The sequence below is a fragment of the Hypanus sabinus genome, chromosome 27 (genome assembly GCF_030144855.1).
Source record: "Hypanus sabinus isolate sHypSab1 chromosome 27, sHypSab1.hap1, whole genome shotgun sequence".
Taxonomy (NCBI): Eukaryota; Metazoa; Chordata; class Chondrichthyes; order Myliobatiformes; family Dasyatidae; genus Hypanus; species Hypanus sabinus.
The window spans coordinates 37898758-37919141 of record NC_082732.1 but is presented as its reverse complement, the minus strand read 5'-3'; the positions used below and the strand labels follow the sequence as shown (position 1 = coordinate 37919141).

The 20384-nt window shown below is 38.4% G+C and overlaps 1 protein-coding gene across 1 annotated transcript in view; it reads left to right on the top strand.

Annotated features, from left to right (window-relative positions):
• Nucleotides 1-20384, top strand: part of cenps (centromere protein S) — a 45846-nt gene that overhangs the window by 10744 nt on the left and 14718 nt on the right. Inside the window, exons 3-5 of the mRNA XM_059952264.1 lie at nt 13147-13180; nt 15910-15976; nt 19462-19646. Coding sequence (XP_059808247.1) covers nt 13147-13180; nt 15910-15976; nt 19462-19614 — 254 coding nt within the window. The 3' untranslated portion in view covers nt 19615-19646. The remainder of the gene's footprint in view (nt 1-13146; nt 13181-15909; nt 15977-19461; nt 19647-20384) is intronic.

The window sequence follows — 20384 nt, the reverse complement described above, 5'->3', positions numbered from 1 at the left end:
TATGATTGGGCATCTTCTTCCAGAACAAGCCCGTTTCATCACAATTGAAGACTTGCTCTGGAAGGTAGTCTTTCTCTTCTTTGAGTTTCTTGAGCTCCTCTGGGAATGCTGCTGCAGCTTCGGCATTAGCTGATGCTGATTCTCCTGTGATCTTTATGTTCTTGAGGCTGTAGCGCTTTACATAGCCAGCCATTCTCCCTTGAATGTCTTAAATTAGTCATGTAGAAAGCTATCTAAACCGCTTCCCTTTATAATTATCTTCTATTTGTTTCTTTACTCCTTTTTTTGCACTCGCGAGTATATGTTGTTTTACTTATTGATTTTCCTTATCTGTCTTTCCTTTTTACCGAGACTAATATTTTTATTTTCCCATGGTGTTTTTTTTTTCGTAAATAGCGAACTTATTTACTTTGATATTTTGTTTTATATATTTTGTGATATATATTTACAATAGTTTATTCAGCACAGCTATACATATATATTTTCTGGAGCCACCAGAGTTTTGGGTTGGGAACGTTAGATTTAGTCTTCAGCCTCCCTTGGCTGATTTCTCTCTTTGGGGGGAGGGAGGGGGGAAATTGGTTCTTTCAGAAAGCTGATTGGATGTTTTTACTGTGTTATTTATTCACTATCTACATGTCTGTAATTACCTTTTATACATTACTAAAGGATACTTGATGGATTCTTTTATTAATATACTCAGTTTTAATGTGAAAGGTCTAAATAACCCTGTTAAACAAATTAAGATTTTCTCTTATATCCAGAAACTTAAAACTGGTTTAATCTTTCTCCAAGAAACCTATATTTGTAAAGAGGATATTTCACATTGTTTCAAAGGATGGGAGGGTATACATTTTCACTCACCCTCTCAATCTAGATCGAGAGGCATCTCTATCCTGTTTGATCAGAATGTATCCTTTATTCAACATAATGTAATTTCTGATGGGCGCTTTGTTATTGTTTCGGGTAGTCTTGAGAATAAACTAATCGTATTTGTGAATGTATACGCTCCAAATACAGATGACTCCTTGTTCTTTAAACGTCTTTTCTCTTTTCTGCCTGATTTGAATTGGTATTCTTTAGTGATGGTTGGAGATTTTAATTCTTGGCTTGACCCTATATTAGACCGCTCTTCAAGTAAAACCCCTGTCACTAATAAATCAGTCCTACTTTTTAAATTTTTTATTTCAATGTGGTATTCTTGACGTGTGGTGTTTTTTACACCCCCAAGAAAAGGAATATTCATATTTCTCTCAGGTTCATCATATGTACTCTCGGATTGATTATTTTTCTATAGATAGAAACTTGCTTCCACTGGTACGATCCTGAGATTATAAGGAGTTTGCTTTGTCTGATCATGCACCTGTACTTCTGGCTTTAAGACTACTTATTTACTCTGTACCAAATAGAAGTTGGCGTTTTAACTTATCGTTGATATCTGATAAAAATTTTCTAAAGTTTTTGGAAAACCATATTAATTTTATTCAAAGAAAATTTTAAAGGAGATACTGCTGGTAATATACTCTGGGATACTTTTAAAGCATATATTCGTGGAGAAATTATCTCACTCTACCTATATAAAGAAAAAAGCTGACAAAGAAAGGTCTGACCTAGCAGCAATATTAAAAGATCTTGATGGAAAGTATGCCCTATCTCCAGATCCAAGTATACATAATAAGCATATTGAAATCCAATCCAAGTATAATCTTCTGCTGACTTACCCAATTGAACGACAGCTGTTGAGAGATAAAACTCAATTTTACATTCACGGGGATAGAACTGGTAGTTTATTAGCCAATCGCTTAAAATCTTTTACAGTTAATCGTCAAATCACAGAAATTTTTAAAGATAATGGAACTAAGATATCTGACCATTCTGAAATTAACAACATATTTAAAGACTTTTACGTTAAGTTGTATCAGTCTGACTCTTCTTCAGATGATACCTATATGAATGCTTTTTTCAGTAATATCAACATTCCTACATTGTCTGCTGATAGTCTAACACAGTTAGATCAGCCTATTTCCAGTGAAGAAGTGGCTGAGGCTATACGTGCTTTACATTCTGGTAAGACCCCAGGACCTGATGGCTTTCCTGGGGAGTTTTATAAAACTTCCACTACATTACTTACACCTTATTTATCCTCTGTTTTATCAGAGTCCTTTAAATCAGGTAAACTCCCTCAATCTTTTTTTATGAAGCTTTTATTTCTCTTATTCTTAAAAAAAATAAAAATCCAGCTGAATGTTCTTCATACAGACTGATTTCTTTATTAAATGTTGATGCAAAAATTTTATTCAAAATCTTAGCTCGAAGAATTGAAAATATTTTACCATCTATTATATCACATGATCAGACAGGATTTATTAAAAATTGTTACTCACATTTTAATATATGTCGGTTATTGAATGTGATATATTCACCATCCAAAAAAATATCAGAGTGTATATTATCCTTAAATGCAGAAAAAGCAGATAATATACACTGTGATTTTTTTTGGAGGGTTATGGGCTGTGCGGGGAGGTGGGACTAGGTGAGATTAAGAGTTCGGCACGGACTAGGAGGGCCGAGATGGCCGGTTTCTGTGCTGTGACTGTTATATGGTTATATAGTTACATGGCACGGGAGCAGTCTGACACTAAATCGAACTCAGGAACCTCCGTTCTCCAGCCCGATGCTGATCTGACTGCGCCACCAGCCGACCAGAACGGGGGGGTGGGGGGGGGGGTCAGGGTGAATCTTACTAAGAAAACTTTAAGCCAAATACAAACTTAAACACTCAACACAGTGTCAACAGCAACGACTTAAAATGGCGGATGCTGTTCTCCTTCCTTGGTTCGTAAGTACGAGTTGTCCGTAAGTCAGATGTTTGTAACTTGGGAACTACCTGTACTGTCAGCCATGTAATTCTTGAGTGGAGAATCAGGAGTATTGTCACACACAGATTCAGAAAGATTCCTCATTGCTGTTACTGGGATGGTTTTGTTTGACCAGTCAGGGTTGTTAGCTCTGAGCTGAACCTGGTGGACCATTGGCCCACTCTTAGTCTGGCCTCTACACTTTGACCTGTTTGGCATGGGTGACCTTACCAAGAGCCAAAACATAAGGCCAGCGTATCTCTCCAGGTTATTGAGGCACACAAGCCTCCAAACTACAAGGTTGTGGTCCTTTTGGAGGGCTGATACTTGGTCTAAAACAAGTACAGGATATGCTGATCATCTTGTAAAGCTCATCTAAGGAAAAAGAAACAGAGTTAACATTTCAGGCAGAACACTTTTGAACAGAACAAATATCGAGACTCTGATCTGAAATTTTAATTAAGTTTAAGGGCAGTTTCTGCCTGATGAAGTGTCACGATCTGAAACGTCAACTGGTTATTTGCCTCCATAGAAGCTGTCTGACTTGATGAGTTCCTCCAGCATTTTGTCTGTGTTGCTTCCAGTTCTTGTTTAGTTCCTCTATTTTTTATATATCTATATATATATAAACAAAGTTTAATCCTTTCCCCCTTCTATAAACACTTTTTATTTTTTCCATAAAACCTTTTAAACTCTTATTTAAGTAATTTCTCCATTTATATTTGGGTTGCTTGATTTTATTTAGATACTTCTGTGAAAAAAATTCTGTATCAGCATTAGTTTCATCAGTTTCCTTCTTGGTTATTAATTAATGCTTTATTTCCTATTAAACAGATCTTAGCGTGTCAATTTGTTAGTTAACAGTATGTTTTCTTTATCTGGACGATCTTCGTAACTTGTTCCAAGTTTCAGTGCCTCTTTCAAATTCTACATTTTTCTTAGAAAAGGAACAGCAGGTATTTCATTTCTGTAAACTCCTGATTTGTAAGGTTAAATTTACTCATACAAGCTAAACAAAGCTATAATTTCACATTTACATTTTTGTAGTCATTTCTGTTTCAAAGATTAATCACAGCTATAAGAATTTCTACATTGGAAGCTGTTTAATCAATTCAGTAACACCAAAAAAATTATTTTACAGAAAGTGAAGTTTGCAAGCTGACCACTCATAGCATTTCAGGAAGTGATAAAATCTTATATTTCAGTAATGAGATCATATCTTTTTCTTTGTTGGCCTTGGATTTAATTTGATAGATTTTGGGTTAACATCCTGATAGTGTCCCTTATATCAGTAAGTTCTATGGTGCTTTTCAAATTCAAGTTCATTATTATTCATTCATACTTGTATACAGCTAAATGAAACAGTGATCCTCTGGGCCCAAGGTACAAATCACAGTACATATTATACAACATCATAAACAGCATATAAAATGATATTAAGGGATAATATTCTGTAGATGTACAAGTTGACATAAAGTGTGTATATACAGTGTTAGGCAAAAGTTTGGGCACCCCGGTCAAAATTTCTATTGCTGTGAATAACTAAGCGTGTTACTGTGAATAGCTAAGAGAGTAAAAGACGAACTGATTTCCATAAGGCATAAAGTTAAAGATGATACATTTCTTTAATATTTTAAGCAAGATTACTTTTATATTTCTATCTTTTACAGTTTCAAAATAACAAAAAAAGGAAAAGGGTCTGAAGCAAAAGTTTGGGCACCCTTCATGTTCTGTTCTTAGTAACACCCCCTTTAGCAAGTATCACAGTTTGTAAACATTTTCTGTAGCCAGCTAAGAGTCTTTCAATTCTTGTTTGGAGGATTTTCGCCCTTTCTTCCTTGCAAAAGGCTTCTAGTTCTGTGAAATTCTTGGGCCTCTTTTGAGGTCTATCCTCAGATTTTTGATGATGTTTAGTTGGGAGGACAGTGAGGGCCATGGCAAAACCTTCAGCTTGTGCCTCTTGAGGTAGTCCATTGTGGATTTTGAGGTGTGTTTAGGATCATTATCTTGTTGTGGAAGCCATTTTCTTTTCATCTTCAGCTTTTTTACAGACTGTGTGATGTTTGCTTCCAGAATTTGCTGGTATTTAATTGAATTCATTCTTCCCTCTACCAGTGAAATGTTCCCTGTGCCACTGGCTGCACCACAAGCCCAAAGCATGATCGATCCACCCCCATGCTTAACAGTTGGAGAGGTGTTCTTTTCATCAAATTCTGCACCCTTTTTTCTCCAAACACACCTTTGCTCATTGTGGCCAAAAAGTTCTATTTTAACTTCATCAGTCCACAGGACTTGTTTCCAAAATGCATCAAGCTTGTTTAGATGTTCCTTTGCAAACTTCTGATGCTGAATTTTGTGGTGAGGATGCAGGAAAGGTTTTCTTCTGATGACTCTTCCATGAAGGTCATATTTGTGCAAGTGTCACTGCACAGTAGAACAGTGCACCACCACTCCAGAGTCTGCTAAATCTTCCTGAAGGTCTTTTGCAGTCAAACGGGGGTTTTGATTTGCCTTTCTAGCAATCATATGAGCAGTTCTCTGGGAAAGTTTTCTTGGTCTTCCAGACCTCAACTTGACTTCCACTGTTCCTGTCAGCTGCTATTTCTTAATTACATTATGAACTGAGGAAACGGCTATCTTTGCTATCTTATAGCCTTCTCCTGCTTTGTGGGCATCATTTATTTTAATTTTCAGAGTGCTAGGGAGCTGCTTAGAGGAGCCCATGGCTGCTGATTGTTGGGACAAAGTTTGAGGAGTCAGGGTACTTATCAAGCTTTGAAATTTGCATCACCTGGTCTTTTCTAACGATGACTGTGAACAAGCCATAGCCCTAAAAGCTAGTTAAGGTCTGTGACCTTGGTATAAGTTAACTGAGAACTCAAATCTCTTGGGGTGCCCAAACTTTTGCATGGCGCTCCTTTCCTTTTTTCGACTCTAAAATTGTACAAAACGAAAATAATACATTAATCTTGCTTAAAATGTTGAAAAGAATGTTTCATCTTTAACTTTATGACTTTTGGAGATCAGTTCATCTTCTACTCACTTAACTATTCATAGTAACAGAAATTTTGACCAGGGATGCCCAAACTTTTGCATGACACTGTTTATCGTGTAGTTAAATATACAACAGTATAATGCTATTGATGCTGTTTTAAATAAAGTGTACTAGGTGGTAGCAGGGTGTTCAGAAGTCTCACTGCCAGGGGAAGAGCCTGTTAACCAACCTAATAGTACTTGTTCTTATATTGTGGTGCTCTCTGCCTGGTGGTAGGAGGTCAAGGAGATTGTAAATTAAGCTTATTAATAAAACAGTTATGTAGCAATTCTAGAAAAAATGGATGCAGTGGGAGAATGGGATGAGTTGATAATGTTAGATCACATGAAGGTAGATATGAAATATGGCCTTATTTGAAAGATGTCTCAGATGGGATAGTATGAAAAATAGGATAGTATCAAGGATATCTGCCAGGTGGAACTGCAGAGGTAATAGTATGAGGACTGTAAGAGGAGAATAAGTTCTTGAATATTCGCCATATTGCAGTTTTCTTCATGACTTGAAGTCTAAACTTTTAAATATTTTTCAACTTTTCAAATTGCATCAAGGACATGTGAGTTTTTTAATGTTTTGGCTTCACACTGATATCTACTTCTGCCCTCAGCAAGTGAGCCACTTAAGTTTTCTCTCATAAAGTATCACTTGCTTAAAGGAGGAAAAGCAAATAATGAAAGTTTCAAATTTCAGTTGCAGAATATTATTTCCTTTGCTAAATCAGTTTCTTTCTGTTAACTGAGAAGCTTGCAATGATTTATGAACTGTTATTCATTTTGGGGAATTATGAAAGAAAACAGTTCAGTGCACTTTCAAAAACCCACCTGGTATTAAACTCAACCCAAGTGAATGTAAGAATCCTATGTGCAAACGGATACCTGACCTGCTGAGTTCATTCACCATCTTGTGTTTGTGTGGCTCTGGATTTCCAGAATCTACAGAATCTCTTGTGTTTACAAACCATTTTCTTGCTTTGCACCTATTACTAAGGTGTTATATTTGAACATACGTGACAATGTGTATTGGGAGAGTATTTATATCCTATGCATCTTCAAAGACATCATAGTTTCAATATCATAGATAAAAGTAAAACAGAGAATGGGTGATGTGTTTTCTTTAACATTAAGTTTACTGGCATTTCTTTATGGGTATGAACAAATGAACCAGAATCAGGTTTAATATCATTAATATGTTGTGAAATCTGTTGTTTTGTAGCAGAAGTACAATCCAATATATAATTGCAGGAAAAGTGTATATATATTAAAATAAATAGGTAGTGCAAAATGAGGGGGAAAAAAAAACAGTGAAGTCATGTATATGGGTTCAATGCCTGTTCAGAAATCTAATGACGGAGGGGAAGAAGCTGTTCCTAAAACGTTGAGTGTGTGTCTTTAGTGTCCTGGGTGATGGGAGTCTTTAATGATGGTTGCCACCTTTTTGAAGCATTGCCTTTTGAAGATGTCCTTGATACTGGGGAGGCTAGTGCCCAGGATGGAGCAGACTGAATTTGCAACTTTCTGCTGCTTTTTCTGATCCTATGCAGTGGCCTCTCCATATCAGATGGTGATGCAACCATTGAGAATGCTCTGCAGAAAAATGACAGATACGTTTTTTTTGTATCAGTCCACTCTGGATAACACTGTATATATTCCAAAGGCTACAGGTAGGCTAATTTCAAATAACATTGAAGATCTTGTAAAATCCCAATTACAAGGTATAAAGAATTAAAGAAGTTCATGGGTCGAAAGGGGATAAACAGCCAAGACCAAGTGGCCTGCTAGAAGTCTTCTTACTGCAGAGACAAAGGACCCAGTGGTTGTAATTTTTCAACCTCGCTAAATTCTGAGAGGGTGCTAGATGACTGGAAAGCAGCCTATGGTGACTCCCATTTTCAGAAAAAGACAAAGGTGGGGACTATTGGTTTAACATCAGTTGTTGACGAGATGCTAGAGTCAATAAGGAAGAACCCGGTTATTTAGGAATGCTCAGTATAATTAAACCTAGTCAACATGCTGATTTGCTCAAATTTTTTTGAAAACATGACAGGTAGAATTGATGCACAGGAATCAGAGAGATTCACCTGATTAATTCCTGGGGTGAAAGGATTGTCCTAGAAAAAGAGTCAGGTTTGGTCTGTTTTTTTTTACAATTTAAAGGAATTTGGCAGGTGTGGGGATGGTGACCTTATTCAAGCATATAAGGTCCTAAGGTGATGAAACGTTTTCACTATGAATCTGTGAAATGCCATTCCCAGCTCTGGAGACCAGATCATTAGATCTATTTATGGTGGAAATAGATGAATATTTAACAGGTCAAGGAGTTGGTGGTTATGGGAAACTGCAACAGAAAGGAGTCAAGGCCAGCATTTTGAATGGTGGAGTATATTTGAGTTCAAGTTCAAAATAAAATTTATTATCAAAGTACCATAAGACCATAAACATAACACAAACCATAACACATTGGAACATAATTAGGCAATTTGGCCCATTGAGTCCACTCCACCATTCTGTCATGGCTGATCTTTTTTCCCCTCCTCAGCCCCACTCCCCGGCCATCTCCCTGCAACTTTTGATGCCATGTCCAATCAACCTATCAAGCTCTGCCTTAAATACACCCAACGATCTGGCCTCCAAAGCTACCTGTGGTAATAAATTCCACAAATTCACTACCCTGTGGCTAAAGAAATTTCTCCGCATGTCTGTTTTAGAGGCTGTGTCCTCTTGTCCTGGACTTCCCCACCTCCTCCAGAGTAGATGTGGAAACATCCTTTAAACGTCTACTCCGTCTAGGCCTTTCAACATTTGCGAAGTTTCAAAGAGATACCCTCCTCATTCTTCTAAATTCCAGTGAGTACAGACTCAAAGCTATCAAACGTTCCTTGTATGATAACTCTTTCATATCTGGAATCATCCTTGTGAACCTCCACTGAATCCTTTCTAATGCCAGCACAGCTTTTCTTAGATGAGAAGCCCAAAACTGTTCACAGTAAAGGTGAGGCCTCATCAGTATCTTCTAAAGCCCCAGCATCACATTCCTGCTCTTGTATTCTAGACCTCTTGAAATGAATTGCATTTGTCTTCCTCATTGCTGATTCTACCTGCAAGTTAACATTTAGGGTATTCTGCTTAAGGACTCCCAAGTACCTTTGCATCTCATATTTTTGGATTTTCTCCCCATTTAGAAAATAGTCTGCACATTTATTTCTACTACCAAAGTGCATGACCATACATTTTGCATCAACATATTTCATTTGCCACTTTCTTGCCCATTCTCCAAATGGTCTAAGTGGTCCTCAACACTACCTGCCCCTCCACCAATATTTGTATCATCTGCAAACTTGGGAACAAAGCCATCTATTCCATCATCTAAATCATTGATATACACTATAAAAAGAAGTGGTCCCAACATTGATCCCAAAGGAACATCTCTTGGCATTGGCAGCCAATCAGAAAAGGATAATTGTATTCCCATTTGCTGTCTTCTCCCAATCAGCCAATGCTCTAACCATGTCAGTAACTTTCCTGTAATACCATGGGCTCTTAACTTGGTAAGCAGCTTAATGTGTGGCGCCTTTTTAAAGGCCTTCTGAAAGTTACTGGCATATCTGCTCTCATGTCACTTTTATTTTTTACATACTTGTAAAAGCTTTTACTATCCATTTTGATATTGTTTGCTAGCTTGCTTTCATATTTAATCTTTTCCCACGTAATGATTATTTCAGTTGCTCTCTGTAGGTTTTTAAATGCTTCCCAACCCTCTGTCTTCTGCTAATTTTTGCATTGTTGTAGGCCCTCTCTTTTGCTTTTACATTAGCTTTGACTTCTCTTGTCAGCCACATTTGTAATATTTTGCCATTTGAGTACTTCCTTTTGGAATACATCTATCCTGCAACTTCCTCATTTTCCCTAGAAACTCTCACCATTTCTGCTCTGCTGTCATCCCTGGCAGTATCTCCTTCCAATTTACTTTAACCAACTCCTCTCTCATACTACTGTACTTTCCTTTACTCCACTGAAATACTGTTACGTCAGACTTCACTTTTTCCTTATCAAATTTCCAGTTGAACTCAATCATATTGTAATCACTAGCTCCTAAGGGTTCTTTTACCTTAAGCTCCCTAATCATCTTGGGTTTGTTTCATAACAACCAATCCAGTATAGCTGATCCCCAAGTAGACTCAATGACAGACTGCTTTAAAAAGCCATCTTGTAGGCATTCAACAAACTCACTCTCTTGAGATCCATTACCAACCTGATTTTCCCAATTGACTTGCATGTTGAAATCTTCCATGACTATCATAACATTGCTCTTTTGACACACCTTTTCTATTTCCTGTTGTAAGTTGAGGTCCACATCCCAGCCACTGTTGAGAGGCCTGTATATAACTGCGATCAGGGTCCTTTTACCCTTGCAGTTTCTTAACTCATCCCACAAGGATTCAATATCTTCTGATCCTGTCACATCTTCCTACTGATTAGATGCCATTCTTTACCAGCAGAGCCACAGCATCCCTCTGCCTACCTTCCTAACCCTTCGATACAACGTGTAATGTTGGACATTCTGCTCCCAACTACAACCATCTGTAATAGTGCAACAGGGTCATCCATCTTATGTCTTATACTTTGTGCATTGAGATGTAACACTTTATTATATTTTCTACCCTTTTTGATTCTGCATCCTTAATGCACTGATACTTACCCCGCTAGCTGCAGTTATGTCCTTTCGTCTGTCTGCCCTCACGTCAGTCTGACTGCATGCTATCTCTGCTTTTTTACTGTTCACCCTGAGTCCTTTCACTTTGGTTACCACCCCTGACAAATTAGTTTAAACTCTCCCCAACAGTTCTTCAACAAACCTGCCCACGAGAATATTGGTCCCCCTCAGTTTCTGATGCAACCTATCACTTTTTGAACAGGTCCTCCCTCCCCCAGGAGAGATCCCAATGATCCAAGAACATGAAGCCCTGCTCCTGCACCATCGTTTCAGCCACACATTAATTTGCCAAATCATCCTGTTTCCCACTAAGGAGCACCAGGCCACTCTCTCCCACACCATCACCAACCTTATCAGCTCTGGGGATTTCCCATCCACTGCCACCAACCTCATAGTTTCCACAACCCGTACTACCCGTTTCTACATCCTACCTGAGATCCACAAACGTGCCTGTCCAGGTAGACCCATTGTCTCAGCTTGCTCCTGCCTCACCGAATTCGTTTCTGCATACCTTGACACTGTTTTATCCCCCCCTTGTTCAATCCCTTCCCACCTATGTTCGTGACACTTCTCACACTTTGCATTTTTTCAGTGATTTTAAGTTCCCTGGCCCACACTGCCTTATTTTCACCATGGATGTCTAGTCCCTATATATATATACCTCCATCCTCCACCAGGAAGGTCTCAAAGCTCTCCGCTTATTTTTGGATTCCAGACCTAACCAGTTCCCCTCTACCACCACTCTCCTCTGTTTAGCGGAATTAATCCTCACTCTCAATAATTTCTTCTTTGGCTCCTCCCATTTCCAGCCAAACCAAAGTTGTAGCAGTGGGCACCTATATGGGTCCCAGCTATCCCTGCCTTTTTGTTGGCTTTGTGGAACAGTCTATTCCTCTGCGAAAAAGCCTATTCGGGTATCCCCCACTATTCCTTCGCTACATCAACGACTGCATTGTTGCTGCCTCCTGCATGCATTTTGAGCTCGTTGACTTCAATAACTTTGCCTCCAACTTTCACCCTGCCCTCAAATTTACCTGATCCATTTCCAACACCTCCCTCCCCTTTCTTGATTTTTCTGTCTCCATCTTTGGAGATGGCTTATCTACTGATGTCTTCTATAAGCCTACGGAGCCTCACAGCAACCTGGACTATTCCTCTTCCCACCCTGTCTCTCGCAAAAATGCCATCCCCTTCTCGCAATTCCTCTATCTCCACCGCATCTGCTCTCAGGATGAGGCTTTTCATTCCAGGACGAAGGAGATGTCTTCCTTTTTTAAAGAAAGGGGCTTCCTTTCCTCCACCAGCAACTCTGCTCTCAAACTATCTCTCCCATTTCACACACATCTGCTCTCACCCCATCCTCCCACCACCCCACTCAGGATAGGGTTCCCCTTATCCTCACCTACCACCCCACCAGCCTCCGGGTCCAACATATAATTCCTCTGTAACTTCCGCCACCTCCAATGGGATCCTACTACCAAGCACACTTTCCAACCCCCCCCTTTCTGCTTTCTCCCTACGCGACCCCCTTGTCCATTTCTGCTGGCAGCTCATTCCACACTTTCACAACCCTCTGAGTGAAGAAGTTTCCTCTCATGTATGGTAGATAATCTGTGAAAAATATTAAGCTCTAAGAAGCATATTGCATTCAATTGGCATAAAGGAGATATTTAAAATATTGGTAATTTGAAAAGGAACTGGTCTAGCATTGGTAGATAAATGGTAAGTGGTAAATTGGGCAGGAAGAGAACTTGCAAGAAATTACAAATAAACTTTTCTCAGACTTCCAGCCGAGTGCAAGTGTTGGTTATAACCAATTATAATCTTCAGGGATTAAGCAGATGACAGATTTTGTCATCGAAACGGTTATAATCAACACCCGTACCTGGCTGGAAACTTAAGAAGAGTTTATTCATCATATACGTCAGGAAAGCACTAGATCCTTTTTGTAAGAAATTAGTTTTTCAAATGCACACAGTAACTTCTTATAATGGCAGCCTGATAATTTAGTGCACGTGTCGACTTGTGTCAAACGATGCCACAGATGACAGGAGAGACCGGCCAGTTCCGAATAAAATTGATAGTTCAGCATTTGCTTTTGTCAGTCAGAGAGTGATTGGGGACTTCCTCTGGACATTATTTTAAAGACTGGGGGATAAAGAATAATTAATACTAAGACCAGAGGACTATAAGACATAGCAGAATTTGGCTATTCAGCCCATTGAGTGCTCTGTTATTTGATCATGGCTGATCCTTTTCTCTCTCAAGCCCATTCTCCTGCCTTCTCCCCATAACCTTTCAAGACTTAACTAATCAAGAACCTATCAATCTCCGCCATAAATACATCCGATGACCTGGTCTTCACAGCTGACAGTGGCAATGAATTCTATAGATTCACCACCCACTGGCTAAAGAAATTCCTCCTCATCTCTGTGTTATGTATTGTGTGGCATATACAGCACAGAAACATTTAAGTTTGTACTACAAGATCTAATGTTGCTTGTTTTCACTTTTACTGTTTTTCAGAGAATTTTGCCAAAGACCTTGAACGATTTGCAAAGTAAGTAATGCTGGTTTAATGAAATATGGTTTATAGCGTTCTGTATTAATTTGTATTTAACCAAGATGCGCACGATATTGGTGAACAGTAGAATTAAGCAAAATAAACAAGAGGTATTCTCTACAATTAGCACCGTGACCTTGTTGTTATTCTTTTCTAACCTTGGTTTGCTGTTATAGTGTGTTAAATGTCACAGAAAGCAGCCATTCACCCATTTAGCTGAAACCTTCTCTGAGGGAGCATTACTCCCACTCCCCCTCTCTTATTTCCCTGTAGCCCTGCAATTTATTCTCACGTGCCCAACAGCTCCCCATTTTTTTTGCTGTTACTTTACAGTGAGGGGTAATTTACAATAGCTGGTTCACCTACCAGCATGTCTTTGCAATAGGAGAGGAAATGGGAGTGCTTGGAGGAAACCCACAAAGAATGTGCTGACTTCAGGCAGATAGCACCTGACATCAGGGTTCAGCCTAAATTCCTGGAGCTCTGAGATGCAAAGTTATCAACAATAATTAGTTTCAGCTGAACTCCCAGAAAGGTGTCATTTTTTTATCAGATGGCAATTATTTTTCAATTTCTCTTCCCTCAAAATTTCCAGTGTTGCAATGGTAACTGGTCAGGCTACTCAAACCACTGAACTAGTGTCAGCCATATTATACTGTATATTCTATCAAATTCACTGGTAGAATAAATAAGCCAATATTTATTGCTAGATCAATATTCAGAGTATTCAACTCAGTTGACTCCCATTGTGCAAGCCATGTTCACATGCCGAATACAGTGTTTCAGAATCATTGCACTGTCTCAAGTCCAAAGATGTCCTTGAAGTCTCCTTGAAACAAAAAGGTAGCATCTCTTAGACGGCTGGAAAAACCCAACCTATGATTGCCCAAACTGGAAAAGAATAATTTGGGCGTAACAGAAGGAGGAACACATTACCTAAAGTACTTACCACTCACCCTGTCTGATATCTGTTGCACCATAGAACACAGGAACAGGCCCTTCAGCTCATTATGTCTGTGCTGACATGATGCCAACTTAAACAAATTCCTTTTGCCTAAACATGATCAATATCCTTCCATTCCTTGCATATTCATGTGCCTATCTCAAAGCCTCTTAATTGCCACTATCATATCTGCTTCCAACACCGGCCCTGGCACTGTGTACCTGGGCCTATCACTTTCTGTAAAAAAAAATGCCATGCATTTGTCTTTTAAACATTCTCCCTCTCACCTTAAACATCTGTAGAAACCTCAGCAACAAGAAAATTAGAACAAAAGTATTTCACTCTCAATCTAGACTTAGGGTCTGCCTGAGAAGAGTAAATCGGATCAGAAGAAAATCTTGCAGTCTCCTGGGAATGAACAAGCTTTTCATTAAGTAAAGGGCTTTAATCATAGGATTAAAATTTAATTTAACATTGTATATTTAAATGTAAATCCCAACATAGTAATCTTCTACTAGTAGGAAGGGGAGAGTAAGATAATTTCTATCAGTGATTCAGTTAAAGACTGTTTCTAATTATTATGTGTGTTTTAAAAAAAAAATTGCAAGAAGAATTAAAGCAACTATTCTTCCTTTTTCTTTATGTTTAGTCAAGCCAGCTTAAGACTTGTTGCAAAGTATCAAAATACATTAATCATTGAAGAAACCATTTAATTTTATTTTAAAAGCAACACATTGGTTGCTTGTCAACTTCTAATTTTAATGCATCATGGGACTTCATCAGTACCTCTGCTACCAATAGTATTTTTATTGCTGCTACCACAGCAGGTGTAGATTATTACTATCCCGTTATAAGATTAATTTATATACGTTTAACATTTGAATTGCTATTTTATATGTAGGCTAAGACAGTAACTATCTTTCATAAGAAGAAACAAAAATAAATTTACTTTTAAATTATTGATTAATTGAGAAATATTGCTTGGAACAGCATGAGTGCTTCTTGGATCTTGTATTGGATGTGGCACAGTTAGCATAATGCTGTTACGGCACCAGCAATCTGGATTGATTTCCCATCACTGTCTGTAAGGAGAATGTGGTTTCTCCCCAAGTCTGTGTGGGTTTCGTCTGGGTGCTCCAGTTTCCTCTCACATTCTAAAGATAGAAACGTACATACAGCACAATACAGGCCCTTTGGCCCGCAAAGCTGTGCTGAACATGTCCCTACCTTAGAACTACCTAGGCTTTACCCATAGCCTATTTTGATAAGCTCCATGTAGCCATCCAGGAGTCTCTTAAAAGACCCTATTGTATCTGCCTCCACTGCTACCCCTGGCAGCCCATTCCATGCACTCACCACGTTCTGCTTTTTTTAAAAAAAAAACTTATCTCTGACATCTCCTCTGTACCTACTTCCAAGCACCTTAAAACTATGCCCTCTCATGCTGGCCATTTCAGCCCTGGGGTGAAGCCTCTGACTATCCACACGATGTACGGGTTAGTTGGTAATAGGTCACATGGGCAAAATTGAGCTCTTTGTGTGATTCTATAACAATTAGAACCATTGGAACACACAGCACCTTGTAACATTTCTTCTGAAAAACAGCTGTGAGCACTTAGTACTGTACTTAAACCTGGATAATGTATTTGCAACAAAATGTGAGACATATCATAAATTTGGTCATGCAGATTCCAAATGTTTTCTCCCTGAAAGATGCACACTCATTTTAATTTCAAGATTTAATGTAGAATTGATGGAAGTTAACTTTGATATCTTCCTACAGGCATGGCAAGAGGACCACCATTAATACTGATGATGTGAAACTGCTAGCACGAAGAAGCAAAGCACTGGTGAAGATTCACTTTTCTTTGTATTTACAATGACTATTGTAATTGTGTTAAAACTTTATCTTCACCATTAAAAAGTGTTGTAAATGGGATGCCCTTTAAATGACAGAATAACAGAACATCTTAAGATCACAAAGAGGTCTTGCTCTGAATTTATTTAATATCTTGAGATAAAAATTCTGTGGTAAAATGGAATGGACATAAATATGGTTAGGTTAAGTTCCTAGTATTCCGTTAACGTTTGACTTATTAAATTTCACTGGAGCTGTTTCTGAAGCTCTCAGCAGGTCAAAAGCACCAATGAAGAACAATTAATCATCTGTGCAAGGTATACTTAAAATCATAACTTCTCTTTCTTCCTGCTCATTCAGAGGCCTTGATTCTTGCTGGCATCTATTGCTGATGTTGTCTATCCAACTATTCTAAAGAAGGTCTACTGTATGTCTTTATATTATCCTGGCCAAACATCTGTATATAACAAACTGGACTTCCAACCATGTATTTCCAACTGGAATAGGCAACAGGAAATTTGAGGCTTCTTTTAGACCATAGAATAGTACAGTACAGGAACAGGCCCTTCAGCCCGCAACATTGGGTTGAACTGATTAGTAACCAAGTGGCCACTAATCCCTTATGCCTATACAATGTCCACATTCCTCCATTTCCCTCACAGTCATATGACTACCCTTTCTTTCTTGTGTGGTCTCAAACCATTTCATGCACCCATCTACAGCTGCAAGAAAAAGTTTGTGAACCCTTTGCAATTACCTGGTTTTCTGCATTAGTTACTCATAAAATGTGGTCTGATCTTCATCCAAGTTACAATAATAGACAAGCACAAGCCTAAGCTAGTAACACACAAACAATTGTACTTCTCATCAATACTGAGTACACAATTTAAACAATCACAGTCTAGGTTCATAAAATTATGCCTTCTACAAAAGCTATTTGGATTCAGGTGTTTCAGTCAATGAGATGAGGTTGGAGGTGTGGGTTGTAGAGGAGCCCTGCCCTATAAAAAGGACACACAAAGTCAGGTTACTGACAGAGCCTGCTCTTCTCAAGAAGGATCAGTATATGTGCACCATGCCTTGATCAAAATAACTTTCAAAGGACCTTAGAAGAATTGTAGAGATGCATGAAGCTGGAAAAGGCTACAAAAACATTTCAAAAGACCTGAGTGTTACAGTAAGAGAAATTGTCTACAAATGGAGGAAATTCAGTGCTGTTGCTACTCTTCCTAGGAGTGGGTGTCCTGCAAAGATCACACCAAGAGCACAATGTACAATGCTGAAGGAGGTTAAAAAGAACCCAAGGGCAACAGTAAAAGACCTACAGAAATTTCTAGAACTTGCTCAAGTTTCTGCTGATGTGCCCACTATAAGAAAAATACTGATCGAGAATGGTGTTTGTGGAAGACACCACAGAGGAAGCCACTGCTGTTCATGTCTCAGATTTGAAAAAGACCCCCTGAATGTTCCACACCATTCTAGGACAATGTTCTGTGGACAGATGAGACAAGAGTTGAAGTTTTTGGCAAAAATGCACACCACTGTGTTTGGAGGAAAAGGGCACTGCTCTCTAATACCAAAACTTCATTCCAACTATGACACATGGTGGAAGGAATGTCATGGTTTGGGCTGCTTTGCTGCCTCTGGCCGGAAATAGATTGCAATAGTTACAGGAACGATGAATTCAAAATTGTATCGGGACATTTTACAGGAGAATGTCAGGGTAACAGCCCGTCACCTGAAGCTAAGTAGAAGTTGGAAGATGCAGCAAGACAATGATCTGAAACAAAAGAGTAAATCAACAATCGAATGGCATAAAAAGAAGAAAATTTGTGTTTTGATCAGAGTCCAGACCTTCAACCAATGAGGTGCTGTGGCGTGACCTGGAGAGGACTGTCCATGCAAGGTATCATATAAATATTGATGAACTGAAGCAGTTTTGTAAGGAGGAATAGTCTAAAATTCCTCCTCACCATTGTGCAAGTCTGATCAGCAGCTACAGGAAACATTTGGTGGAGATTATTGCTGTAAAGGAAGTTCTACCAATGATTAAATACAAGGGTTCACATACTTTTCCAGCCTGGATTGTGAATGATAAAACTATTTTCACTAAAGATCATGAAAAGTACAATTGTTTGTTATTAGTTTAGGCAGATTGTGTATTATGACTTAGATGAAGATCAGACCACACTTTATGAGTAATTAATGCAGAAAACCAGGTAATTGCAAAGGGCTTTCAAACATATTTTTGCAACTGTACACAATTACTGAAATTGAATTCACCACAAAACAAAGGATCTGTTCTGAATAATTTAGTAAAATACTACACTGTGCTTCTATTTTATTGGTAGTGGAGGGTCATAAGTTCTTAATTAGTAAGGGCATCAAAAGTTATGGGAAGAGGGCAGAAGAAAGGAGTTGAGAGGGATAATAAATTAGCCATGATAGAATGGCAGAACAGACTTGATGGGCTGATTTGCCCAATTCTGCTCCTTTGTCTTAGGGTAAGACTGTCTAACAATTTTATGTCATGGACCAATACCATTAAGCAAGGGGTTTGTGGATCCCAGGTTGTGAACCTCTGTTTTATTTTCATCATTAACAGTTTGTCTATTCCTAATCAGACACACCTGTAGTTCTTCAGTCAACTTTAAGTTATACAAGTTGGAATCTCTTTTGTGATTATTTTTGTGGTCTCTTGTGCAATTTTCATTTTAGTGTCAGGTGAGGAGTTCAAATGTTATAATTGGGTTTCCAATTAAAGTTTTAAATCTTAATCTAAGTGATTAAGACCTTTAATGCACTATTAAGCTTCTTTTTTACTTTTCTTCTTTTGATGCCTGATGTCTTTCCATCTCGCTTACATTTACCTCTGTATCAGATCTATTAGATCATGACCTAGCTCAGTGTGGAGTGTTTTTGAGAATACAACAATCTTCCAAGGTCCACCACTAAAAACAGTAATGAATTCATGATGGCAGACTTAACACACTTTACATCCTCCACGATAGTGTTACCAAAACAGTAACTTACAATGCACTCCTGCTCATGTTAAGATGCTTTAAGTGATATTCATACGTCACTTTTGCATCATGCTTTTATTGGGTATTTTAAAAGTATACTGTACTGGCAGAATGAACTTTACTGTTCTGTCTACCAAATTTATCTCACTTCATTCCTTTTTACAAGTCAAAGTACAGATCCTTGAGGAACACCATTTGCCACATCCCGTCGATTACCCAGTGTACTAACAAAATGATACTAAGGGATGGCTTTCATCCCTTGAAGGTCCTTGAATACAATGAACCCTTTGAATAGGGTAACTGGACCAGGAAGAAACTGACTTGAAACGTTAACTTTGTGAAAATCTATAAAAGTGACATCTGAGTTGTGAGAGATAGACCACTCTGCAAACTGCAGCATGTGTTTTAATGAACCTGAAGCTCACTAATTGATGTACAAGGTCTTTTTCCCCAGGAAAACTTCATTACAGAGAAATGTAATGAACTTGCTGCTAGTAATGCTGAGCAGAAGGAAAAGAAACTCATCACTGCTGGAAAAGGAAAGAAAAAATCTGATAACCAGGGAGAATCCAGAATACCAGAAAACGAAGACACCACCAGTAACTAACCTGCAGTTGAAAACTTGGAATAGGACTGACTGTAAGATCACTTAGCTTCACATACTTTTACCATGAGAAATGTTCTTGCCTTTCTTTTCAAGGGATATGGCAGAGGGATGTTTGAAACTTAAATGACTACCTGAATTAATAAAAAAAACTTAAGATGTTATGGAAAATAACAACATTCACCAGGTATATGTGAAAAAGAGATGTTAGTGTTCACATGGCTACTAATTTTGAAAACTGTAGCCAATTCCTATTGAGAATAACGTATGGTTGCATCATGCATCATAAATTAGACAACTAATTTTAAGGTACCTTTCCCCCCAATTTTGGGCAAATTAAAATTCATATTAAAAAGTGCTTATTATTTTCTGGTTGTGGTACCAACTTGTGTATAGGTTATGCAGCAAAACTACCATGCATATTAAATTAAAAAATATTAATGCATTGTAAAACTAAAATATTAATGCATTGTATAGCTGTATAGGGTGGCACAGCAGCGTGGTGGTTAGCACAATGCGTTACAGTACAGGCGACCTAGGTTCAATGCCCGGCGCTGCCTGTAAGGAGTTTGTACATTCTTCTTGTAACCGTATGGGTTTAATCCAGGTGTTCCATCTTCCTCCCATAGTCCAAAGATACACCAATAGATAGATTAATTGGTCATTGTAAATTGTCCCATAATTGGGCTAGGATTAAATCAGGGGATTACTGGGTGGCGCAACTCAAAAGGGCCGGAAGAATCTAATCCATGCTGTACCTCAGTAAATAAATA